The sequence below is a fragment of the Pelobates fuscus genome, chromosome 10 (assembly GCF_036172605.1).
Source record: "Pelobates fuscus isolate aPelFus1 chromosome 10, aPelFus1.pri, whole genome shotgun sequence".
In the NCBI taxonomy this organism is placed as follows: Eukaryota; Metazoa; Chordata; class Amphibia; order Anura; family Pelobatidae; genus Pelobates; species Pelobates fuscus.
Genome location: NC_086326.1, coordinates 74766691 through 74779525, shown reverse-complemented (window position 1 = coordinate 74779525; position 12835 = coordinate 74766691). Strand labels below are relative to the sequence as shown.

The window sequence follows — 12835 nt, the reverse complement described above, 5'->3', positions numbered from 1 at the left end:
ATAGTTTTTAAAATCGAATAGTTTTGCCCTATAAACATTTTGCGTTGATAGAAAGCTACTTTAAAGGACCACTCTAGTGCCAGGAAAGCATACTCGTTTTCCTGGCACTAGAGTGCCCTGAGGGTGCCCCCACCCTCAGGGACCCCCTCCCGCCCGGCTCTGGAAAGGGGTTAAATCTTACCTTTTTCCAGCGCTGGGCGGAGAGATCTCCTCCTGCTCTCCTCCTCCGATCCTCCTCTTCTCCTCCCCGTCGGCTGAATGCGCATGCGCGGCAAGAGCTGCGCGCGCATTCAGCCGGTCACATAGGAAAGCATTCATAATGCTTTCCTATGGACGCTGGCGTGCTCTCACTGTGAAAATCACAGTGAGAAGCACGCAAGCGCCTCTAGCGGCTGTCAATGAGACAGCCACTAGAGGACATAGGGGGAAGGCTTAACCCATTCATAAACATAGCAGTTTCTCTGAAACTGCTATGTTTATGAAAAAATGGGTTAACCCCAGAAGGACCTGGCACCCAGACCACTTCATTAAGCTGAAGTGGTCTGGGTGCCTAGAGTGGTCCTTTAACACGGGCATTTGAAGGGAAAATTGTATTTTGCCATTTGTGAAAATTGCAGCCTTGAATACTTGTGAAAGTTTAAAGGGACACTATAGTCACCTGAACAACTTTAGCTTAATGAAGCAATTTTGATGTATAGAACATGCCACTGCGGCCTCACTGCTCAATCCTCTGCCATTTAGGAGTTAAATCCCTTTATGAACCCTAGTCACACCTTCCTGCATGTGACTTTCACAGCCTTCCATAAACACTTCCTGTACAGAGAGCCCTATTTAGGCTTTCTTTATTGCAAGTTCTGTTTAATTAAGATTTTCTTATCCCCTGCTATGTTAATAGCTTGCTAGACCCTGCAAGAGCCTCCTGTATGTGATTAAAGTTCAATTTAGAGATTGAGATACAATTATTTAAGGTAAATTACTTCTGTTTGAAAGTGAAACCAGTTTTTTTTTTCATGCAGGCTCTGTCAATCATAGCCAGGGGAGGTGTGGCTAGGGCTGCATAAACAGAAACAAATTGATTTAACTCTTAAATGACAGTGAATTGAGCAGTAAAATTGCAGGGGAATGATATATACACTAAAACTGCTTTATTTAAATAAAGTAATTTAGGTGACTATAGTGTTCCTTTAATATATTTTTGTGCTGAGTAGAACTGAGAAATGCAAGCTCTCCTTTTCTGTTTTGCTAGCTAATTCATTGAAGCCTCTCTTCACAAGCACATAAAGAACACAAAGGTACACAGACCTCCAGCAGAGATAAAAAAAAAAAAAGACAAAGAACTTGGATGCACAAAACAGAACGCTTTCAGCAGAACTTTAAAAAAAAAAAAAAAAACATCCAAAGCACAAAATCTAAACAAGGTTTCATACGCAATCAACAAAAGGCCAAACTGATTAAATTGTGAAATTGAACACATGATAGGGCATGTTGCACTCCTGCACTTCACCAACAGGATGCGTAGAAAGAAGCATATTGATGGCTTACAATAGCTTTAAAAACACCAATGATGTGTTGAGTCTTGAGGTCATATCCAGCTTGCATCGCAACTATAGTCTATTGAAAAGGAGAGTGGAAAACTCTAATTAGGACTACATTCCTGTCCAATGTGAGATTGCCTCCTCATAGAAATCCTCTGCTTTAAAACATTCAATCCACCTAGCAACAAGACACACTGAATATGAGTTGAAACTGCCTATACGTATGTGGGGGAAATTCAAGGTCAACACTTAAAACCGGCGTTTGGTGGGGGCTTTTGTAAGAAGAGAGTTTCAGCAAGAAATAGTTTATTTTAATGTTTAGCATAATCTATAGAATCATAAGTATCATTTTAAGGCATTATGTTTATTACAGCACATTACTTTGCAGATGTGGGTTAAATAGATTGTCTTAGTGCTTCCAGTTCCCAAGATGCACAAAGCATGTAAAAACCATTACAAAAAATCATAATATTATTTATTATAGTTCGGAATATAATACAACTAGTTGCCACCATACCTCTCATTATAGATAGGCTGCTATGCAGAGATTTGTGGCACGTACCACACAAGGTGGAATCTGAACTTAACACAGCACTCTTTTCTGAACATTCTATTTCAGGGTTTGCACCTTCAAGAAACGTCCTTGACGTATATAGTAGTAGCCTGCTTGCCAGCCTCCTGACAAAAGACTATGGTCCAGGTCAGCGACTGTAAAGACTCATATTTTATTCCCCCTGGTTCGGCACTTTCCATTTGTGTGCATAGAACCGAATGCTACATCCCTGGCAGCCGTTCGCATGGACCAAAACCGTGAAAATACTTCAGGGGGACTTAGCCGCGAATGCCATGGAACTATTTTCGGCATGAAGACTTCGCGGTTACCGGTCGGTCTCCTAGAGGCACTTAGCTGCGATTCTATGGAACTGTTTTGGGCATGGGACCATGCGTGCGGTTGGTCAAACTTTGACTTCCAGGAAATTCCTGAACCAATGACCCGATCTGGGGGATTTTTTGGATATGTTGGTCACCCAAATCGGGGCTATCAGGGAATGTAACTTTTGTGGGGGTTTCCTGTGTTTTGTGGGTATTTTGGGGGTTTTGTAAAAATGTGTTTTTTTGTGTCTGTAGATAATTGAGTTAATACAGTACTTGACTCAATTATCTCCCAGGTACAGAGGAGGGATTGACCTAGTTCGACTCCCTCAAGCCATCATGCATCCTGTCATTTTGGTTGTAAGGCTAATTCAACGCATGTAAAGACTATAGTATTTGTTGATAAATTGCATTATTTATAAATAAACACTTGCAATGCAATAGAAAAAAATAATGTGCGACAAATTTGAAGAAGGTTTTGTATGTTTGAATGTATGTATGTATTTGTGTGTAGTGTTGACATCTGTATGCAGTTGTATGTTTGTATGCACTGTTACAATTTGAGTTCCTATCTGGGGGCATATACCCACAGATACACACACACAGACTCATACAGATACACACTGACAGATGCACTCTCAATGACACACACTCTCACTGATTTGGAACACTCACAGACATACACACTGACAGACACACTGACACTAACTCTCAATGACAGACACACAACCTCACTGATTTGAAACACACCAACTGACAGACACACACACACTGACAGACACATACACTCACTAACAGACACACTCACTGACTAACACCCTGACATACTCTCAATGACAGACACACACTCTCACTGATTTGAAACACATTCACTGAAAAACACACTCACTGATTGATAGATAGATAGATAGATATATAGATAGATAGATAGATAGATAGACACACATACACTGACAGACACGCACAAACACGTTAATGTTATTTCTTGTTGTTGTTTTTTAGGTCCATTCCTTACCTTTTGGAGAACTGGTGTAGGTCCTCTTCCTGGGGTCCAGTGTGTGTAAATAAAGTACATTGTTTTTGTTCAAAATTATATTTTGGTTGCATAAATAATCAGCAACTTACATTTCTCAGCATATCCCCACCTTTCATTACACCCTCATCTACACCCCAATCACACCCCTAAAATATGTCACTCTTTATCCATTTCAAATGTTGGGAGGTATGGGATTACTAAAGAACAGCAAAAATACAGGAAATGTATGTACATTATTATATTATTTATCATAATACCATATTACTGATGTCAGAAGGTTTACAATATGAATTGTTCTTTAGAAGCTGTGACTCCAGTCAGAGTTCCTCTGCCAGGTGTGAGATGTCACGCATGATTTGCCTTCAAATCTAGCTTCATTGTAAACTAACTGGTTAATCTACCATATGCCTGTACTCCCTTATAGTTAGTGGATTCTATTGATAAGTGACCATTAGCAGTCAGTAGACCATTGTCTCTCAGTATCATATTCAAAAGAAACATTACTAATAACCCACAGATTCATAATTATGCCTCATTTTGTGCATATTCAGAAGAGGGATAGCACACCCTACAAAAGGAGTATAAAGATGGGTAGTGCAGCTTAGCACAATTTAGCACAACTTTGGAAGACATCTTTAGGTCATAAGTAGGAAGTGTATAGAGGAAATATCTCCAGGCACTCAGGACGTTAAAGCCGCAGGCAGGTTTATTGAAACAGAAAGAACAGCAATGCTTCGACCTAACAGGAGGTCTTTGTCAAACTTGACAAAGCACTCTGTGTTTTGACACCTTTCTACAATGGCCAGCATTACACTTTACAACAATGTGAGCTGCAGTAGCTCTTCTGTTTGATCAGACCAGATGAGCTAGCCATTGTCCCCCCCCCCCCCCCCCCATGCATTAATGATGCAAGTTCAGTGATTGTCCTTCCTTGCACCATTTTTGGTAGGTATTAACCACTGCATAACGGGAACACCCCACAAGACGTGCCATTTTGGAGATGCTCTGACCCAGTCATCTAGCCATCACTATTTGGCCCTATTTGTCAAAGTCACTCAGATCTTTTCGCTTGCCCATTTTTCCTGCTTCCAACAAATTAAATTCAAGAACTGAGTGTTCACTTGCTGCCTAATATATCACGTCTTGACAGGTGCCAATAAAACAATAACATCAATGTTATTCTCTTCACCTGTCAGTGGTTTTACTGATGTGGCTGATAAGTCTATATTTTCTGGACAGATATTCCAGAAAAATATACCATGCAAATAAATATGAAATCAATTAAAGTGCACAAGTGACAACAAGTTATTATCTTAAATGAGTCAGCATTGTAAACTTATTAAGTGCCAATAATTCATTTGTGTGCAAATATAGATATAGAATATAGGAGGTACTTGAGGACTGTGTTGGGAACCACTGGTCTATATGATTAAAACATAGTTTATGTATATTATCATATATACAAAAATCACCAGGAACATGTGCAAGTGATCTTCTTGCTAAAAAATCACTTGCACATATTCTCAGTGATTTCTTTGAACACAAATTAATTATTGGCACTTAATAAGTTTACAATGTTGACTCATTTAAGATAATAACTTGTCGTCACTTGTGCACTTTAATTGATTTCATATTTATTTGCATGGTATATTTTTCTGGAATATCTGTCGCCATTTTCTATGGATTATGGTATATAACTTATGTTGCGTACATATCCATTTCGATATAATTGGGAATCTATTTACGGGTATTTTTTTTTGGTTGCTGCACGCATTGATTAGTGACTCAATCTAAATTAGGCTTAAAATACTTGCACTTTGAAGTTGTTTTTGAGCCACCTAATTCATTTTTATAATTTTTGTTTTAAAATAATAACAGGAGTTGTTCAAAATCAATAAATAAACTTAATACACTCAAGGTAAAAGCACACAGAGTATCTCTTACTGAGCAGACTTTTTTCAATGTATTTCTACATGATTACAATCTTTTTATCAAATGATTTATTTGTAAGTGGTATATGACTGCATGTATGTCTTTGCTTCACTAATATCCCTTTTGGTTTCAGAAACATTTTCTATTTGTGCTGTTCAGTAAAGTCTCAAATATGTGCATTGTGGAAGTAAATCTTTATAACGCTGGCAGCTGCTCGCATTCCTAGCAGTGTGCCTACCATCTTTGGATTTAATACACCCGAGCACATTCTTCACCCACCCACAAAAAGAATGAAATTGCATGCATTTGCACGTTTGAGTTGAATTTATTTTACATTTTATTTTCTTAGGCTACTTATATATGTCAGCATGTAGTAAAAAGAAAAGGGTCTGATTTAACCTGAACCAGATGCCTCATACTTCCTAAGGCAAGAAAATTACTACGTTGTGCTGACACATTTCTACACAACTAATGAACAAATGACAGTGAATTTACTCTCATCCACAAATTCCTTTCTTGCTTGCCTTTACAATAAAGAACTATGACATATACCATTCATTGCACTCTATATATTTCATATAAAGTGCACTTATTTCTATTTCAGTTTTTCCAGAGTCTTGAAGAAATCTATTCAATTTAAATAAACACTATAGTCAGCAAAACAACTTTAGCTTACTGAAGCAGTTTTGGTGTATAGATCATGCCTCTGCAGTCTCACTGCTCAATTCTCTGCCATTAAGGAGTTAAATCACTTTGTTTACTCAGCCCTAGTCACGCCTCTCTGCATGTGACTTACACAGTCTTCTTAAACACTTCCTGTAAAGAATCATCTAATGTTAACACTTCCTTTATTGCAAATTCTGTTTAATTTAGAATTTCTTATCTCCTGCTCTGTTAATAACTTGCTAGACCTTGCATGAACCTCCTGTATGTGATTAAAGTATTAATTACAAAACAGGAGATAAAAACGTCTAAAGTTAACATCTGACTGACATTAAGTTGACGCTAAGTTGTTTTGGTAACTAAAGTATCCCTTTAAGGAACAGTGGTAATGTCACTACTTTAGAACTGGGAAACCTCACCAGTAAGTGTCTTCGTGCAAGACACCTAACAATGTACATCCCCCTTACTATTATTGTATGGTGCTGTGTAAAATGTTGGCACTATATAAAAGCTAATATTAATGGTAGTTACGGTAGAAAGAGACTACAGCTTCATACTACAACACATCGGAAAGATGTTAAACATCAGAAATCATTCAAACTTGTCTCTCTTCACCCAATCTTCACTTCCACATCACCAATATCATCTCCATCCAATCTGAAGGTCAATGATTTTCACTGTCAATTTTCACCACAGTTTGGCTGGAATTGATAAAAAAACAAAAAGACAAAAAAAGGCTACCTTCCATGAAAAGCTTGGCATATTGCTCAAAGCACTTGCAGTCTCCCCATGACAGCCAGGGTGTGCCTGAATTGTAGCCTTCCACTTATGGTCACCAACTGGATAGTCAATCCATTCCAACTGTAGTAGAATCAAACAGAGCTTGTTGACTCTACTGGAGTTGATAAAATGCTTGCTTTGCTCATTATTATCCTTAAGTGGAAAGTAGGACCTTCCCAAAAAAAAAACACGTGTCTGAGAGATACAAATACAAATCATATCAAGATAACAATGTAAGGTTAATATTATATTTTAAACTGTATCTATACCTGTAGCATGTCCAGTCTCATTACTTCTAGATTTTCTTAAAACGTTTGACTTATTTATTTGAAACCATTGCAGATCATCTTCATCCAAAGCAATGTCACCCCAGTAGGCAGCTGCAGGGAACAAACAAAAAAGAGCAGTTAGAATTTAAATATTTTGGGGGAAAATGTATGTATTCAAAATAACTTTTTTGTCATCTGTGTTTTTATTATACAGGATTATTAACTTAAGTGTGCATTGTTGGTAATTTACATTTTAGTCCAAAAAATAAAAACTTTTAAAAAAAAATTATTCAGCCCAGTTATTTTAAGTACAATTTCCCAGCAAGTCGCATTTTAGCCAATGTCTTTGAATATCACAATTCATTTTTCAGTCATCATCCATCCCAATGGTTCATTACTAGCTTTAAATATAAGGTTGGATACCAAGCTAGCCATGTCCCGTTCCTTGTCCTCACTGATGTCATTGAAGGTCTCTTCCTCCACCCAGCCACGTACAACAGCAAGGGTCCCTGAAAGGTGACAACAAGCCCCCTGGGACGCCTGCTGTGTTTGGTCTTCCACCTCCTCAAAGCCACCTTCCTCCTCTGACTCCTCTTCTTCAGACTCCTCTCTCTGCGTTGCCTCTCTCTGCAATATTATAAGGTGTGTTAAGTAGTACTATTCCTATCAGTTTAATCCCTGTTACGTCCCGTATTAGGGGACGTGTTTATGGCATCGATTTTAGGAACCGGGAGATGGAAAACGATGCTTGGTCGGTCCTCCTACTTCAAATTTGGGGCACTGCGCGTGCAATCTAATGTGCCACCAGATAGGAGTGGTGTGTTAAGTAGTACTATTCTTATCAGTTTAATCCCTGTTACGTCCCCTATCAGGGGACGTGTATATGGCATCGGTTTTAGGAACCGGGAGATGGAAAACTATGCTTGGTCGGTCCTCCTACTTCAGATTTGGGGCACTGCGCGTACAATCTAATGTGCCACCAGATAGGAGTGGTGTGTTAAGTAGTACTATTCTTATCAGTTTAATCCCTTTTACGTCCCCCTCATCAGGCCTTTTTTAGTCGAATGTATCGCCCACTGTCAGTCCCTTCGGGATCCATCCCTCATTCATCTTAATAAAGGTGAGGTAATCTAGACTTTTTTTTACCTAGGCAACTCAGCAAAGAAAGCAGCAGTGGGTACAACATCATCATCATCACACCGTACGTCCATGTGTGTAATGCTGCCTGACTGAGACATATCCCTGTTATCTACATCCTCTGGCAATAATGGTTGCACATCACTCATTTCTTCCAAATGATGTGTAAATAACTCCTCTGACATATCAAGTGAAGCGGCTGTGGTGCTAGTGTTGGTGGTGGCGGCAGGCGGACGAGTGGTAACTTGAGAGGTGCCCTAAGCTAAGCTGGATGAGGATGGTGCGTCAAGGTTCCGAGCGGAAGCTGTAGAAGATTGGGTGTCCTGTGTTAGCCAGTCAACTATGTCCTCAGAACTTTTCGAGTTCAGGGTACGTGGGCTCTGAACACTGGGCATTATTCTAGGGCCAAAGGGAATCACAGCACCACAACCACGACGGCCCCTGCGGGGTGGCCTGCCTCTGCCTGTCATTTTTTTTTCGATTAGTGGTACTATGCGTGCAAGCTACTGTGACAACAGATATGAGTGGCACTGTGCACTGGCAGAAGTTGGCAGAGTAGACGCTCTAGGCCTGACACACACGCTTGCAGACAACTACTGTATATACTCGAGTATAAGCCGACCCGAATATAAGCCGAGGCCCCTAATTTTACCCCAAAAAACTGGGAAAACTTATTGACTCGAGTATAAGACTAGGGTGGGAAATGCAGCAGCAACTGGTAAATTTCTAAATAAAATTAGATCCTAAAAAAATATATTAATTGAATATTTATTTTACAGTGTGTGTATGAATGCAGTGTGTGTGTATGAATGCAGCGTGTGTGTATGAGTGCAGCGTGTGTATGAGTGCAGAGTGTGTATGAGTGCAGCGTGTGTGTATGAATGCAGTGTGTGTATGAGTGCAGTGTGTGCGTATGAGTGCAGTGTGTGTGTGTGTGTGTATGAATGCAGTGTGTGTATGAGTGCAGCGTGTGTATATGAGTGCAGTGTCTGTATGAACGCAGTGTGTGTGTATGAATGCAGTGTGTGTGTATGAACGCAGTGTGTGTGTATGAATGCAGTGTGTGTGTATGAATGCGGTGTGTGTATATGAGTGCAGCGTGTGCGTGTGAATGCAGTGTGTGTATGAGTGCAGTGTGTGTGTGTGTATGAATGCAGTGTGTGTATGAGTGCAGCGTGTATATATGAGTGCAGTGTGTGTGTATGAGTGCAGTGTCTGTATGAACGCAGTGTGTGTGTATGAATACAGTGTGTGTGTATGAATGCAGTGTGTGTGTATGAACGCAGTGTGTGTGTATGAATGCAGTGTGTGTATATGAGTGCAGTGTGTGTATATGAGTGCAGTGTGTGTATGAATGCAGTGTGTGTATGAATGCAGTGTGTGTATGAGTGCAGTGTGTGTATGAGTGCAGTGTCTGTATGAGTGCTGTGTCTGTATGAGTGCAGTGTCTGTATGAATGCAGTGTGTGTGTATGAATGCAGTGTGTGTGTGTATGAGTGCAGTGTGTGTATGAGTGCAGTGTGTGTGTGTGTGTGTGTGTGTGTGTGTGTTGCAGAGCCTTGGTGGGGGATAGGCAATTTTATTTTTATTTTTAATTATTTTAATAATTTTTTTATTATTATTTCTTATTATTACATTTAATTATTATTTTTTTTATTATTATTATTATTATATTTTTTTTTCGGCCCCCCTCCCTGCTTGATAAATGGCAGGGAGGGGGGCTCTCCTTCCCTGGTGGTCCAGCATTGGCAGTTCAGTGGGGGGGAGGAGGGGGGCTGCAGAGCTGTAACTTACCTGTCCTGCAGCTCCTGTCAGCTCTCTCCTCCTCCGCACCGTCCGGTCAGCTCTTCTGTCAGCTCACACTGTAAATCTCGCGAGAGCCGCGGCTCTCGCGAGATTTACAGTGGGAGCTGACCGAGGTGCTGAACGGACGGCGCGGAGGAGGAGAGAGCTGACAGGAGCTGCAGGACAGGTAAGTTACAGCTCTGCAGCCCCAGTCTGTATTATGGCAATGCAAATTGCCATAATACAGACTATTGACTCGAGTATAAGCCGAGTTGGGGTTTTTCAGCACAAAAAATGTGCTGAAAAACTCGGCTTATACTCGAGTATATACGGTAACTGCTATTCAACCTATTACAGTCAAAAAATTTTTTTTTGAAATGTACACTACTGTTACACCAGATATGAGTTGCACAAGTGTGACACTGTGCCCTGGCAGGCCCTGAAACGCACACGTGTGAAGGAAACTGACTGCTATTATATTACAGTCAAAAAAGTTTTTGTTTTTTTTAAATGCAAGCTATTGTGACACCAGATATGAGTGGTGGCACTGGGCAAGTGGGCACAGTATACGCTGTGAGCCTGACACACACGCTGGCAGGCAGGCAACTGCAATTAGATTACACAGGAAAAAAAAAAAAAGCAGACTGATGTTCTAGCCCTAAAAAGGGCTTTTTGGGGTGCAGTCCTTACAGCAGAGATCAGATGAGTCCTTCAGGACTGTAGTGGACACTGAATACACTAGCCTAGCTATCGATTTCCCTATTAAATCAGCAGCAGCTACACTGTCCCTCCTCTCACTAAGAATGCAGCTTCCGGGGGGCGGGGCCTAGCTGTCATGGAGGAAAGACGCACTTCGTGTGAGCTCCTTCAATATCTCACTTTAAGCAGCTATCAACAAGCGAATTTCACCCCAGAAGGGGATGACCCAGCAATGTTGCTCCTACCTGACCGACCCGACATGCTTTATAGCGGTCAGCAACTCGAGTCTTACTTACTTCCGCGTGGCAAGTGTGGCCTGGTGCTCACCGGGCGGGAGAGGCGGCTGATCACCCGATCCTGGGATGCCCAGGAGCAGCTACTTCCCGACAGGAGCTCCGTTACCCCTCCCCCTCAGACCGGTGGGGGTTATCCCGGTCCACCCCTGAGAGGCTGTCTGGAGCTAATGGACGCACAGAGCACAGCCGCCCAGGCTGACATACTCATCTGCGACTCTCCCAATATGGCAGCAGCCGTGTGTCCTCCTGGTACCAGCAAAGCATGGCAGGTTATTGAGTCGAAGCTGGACAGACTCTTTAATCAATTTTGGAAGCAAATAACAAGCAGGAAGCCCCAACAAGCTCCACCACAGCCCCAACAAGCTCCACCACAGCTAAGCGAAGCAGTCCCCATTAAAATCCACCAACACAAAAGGTGTCGAAGACGGGACCAGAGGCGCAAACAGAAATGCAGAGCCTGCCCCACGTCAAGCACTCGCCTCCACCTTAAGCCACCACAATCCCGCACCGGACGTGAAGCACCACCAGGACAGATCCGACCACCCGACAAAACAAGCTTCCACCACTTCAAGCCGCGAACCTGGCACTCAGCCAGAGACTTGCCTTTGTTGTTCCAGGAATCAGGGACTCCCAGGGTCTGCACCTGGCGCCCAGAAGGGATCGGATGAGCACAAGCAGTAAACAGCAGCCTGCCAAGCATGTCCCACTATAGCCGATCCTCCACACCATGCCTTTGATCACACATCACATTAACTAATCGTAAAGTAGCAAGCGATTAAACATGTCATTATTTCACCTCCTAAAGAGTTTATTGTCGTAGTTCCTTACATGCCTTTACCTTAACCGTTCATGTATTATGTTATTCACTAGTCTCATCTCATGGGGCGACTCCCACTTGATTTATAACTAGTGGTGGAGCTGCTGATATAAATGCACAGATAACGTGCAAGCTACACCCTAAACATGACAGCCATCTTTCACAACAATGTACTGCTATATACTCATACCCTCAGTGCAACTAGCCATGATATACGCACGTTCAGCCTAGCATGCTCAAATATAACACACTTCTGTCTAAAAAAAAAAAAAAAATAATACAAAAAAAAAAATGCAGCTTCCGAATGAATCTAAAATGGATGCTGTCCAGGAGGTGGGAGGGTCTGGGAGGAAGAGTCTGCTGCTGATTTGGACTTACTTGAAGGACTTATTTTATATTATTTTGATTCAGTAGAATCTTTTATGTTATTTTCATTGTGATTTTTTATTTCACCCAATAAATTACTTCTTAATCATTTGGGAATCTTCCTATCTACATCTCTACTCAATCATTGTGAGTGGAGGAGACCAGGAGGAGACAAAGAAAGGACAGTGGATCCCCTTTAAAAGATCCCAAGGCGCTTACCACTAGAGCCAGGTGACCTCTTGGCTCTATATTTGTGAGTTTGAAATTCATATGGTTTTTCACTATATTTCATATCATATTACAAATATGATTTGGTTGTTTATTATTTACAGGACATTGTAATTACGGTTCCATCAACATATATCTAGTATTCGTTTGTACAGGTATTTCAGTGCTCCACTTATATTCTATTTCCGAACATCGCATATGTTCGCCATCCGTGGCGAACGCGAACAAGCTATGTTCGCCAGGAACTATTCGCCAGCAAACTATTCGGGACATCTCTAATCTCCAACCATTCCTTCCCACTATTTCTGACTTCTCATTTATCTATGAATAAAATCAACATTTAGTTACTGTCCCCAAGCCATCAATCTCTTTTTTGTCGCCATTTTTCAGAATCACAAATAAAATCAAACAGACTTGGC

At 41.1% G+C, this 12835-nt stretch overlaps 1 protein-coding gene across 1 annotated transcript in view; it reads right to left on the bottom strand.

Annotated features, from left to right (window-relative positions):
- Positions 1–12835, bottom strand: part of TLL2 (tolloid like 2) — a 157745-nt gene that overhangs the window by 80225 nt on the left and 64685 nt on the right. Inside the window, exon 2 of the mRNA XM_063433561.1 lies at positions 7089–7199. Coding sequence (XP_063289631.1) covers positions 7089–7199 — 111 coding nt within the window. The remainder of the gene's footprint in view (positions 1–7088; positions 7200–12835) is intronic.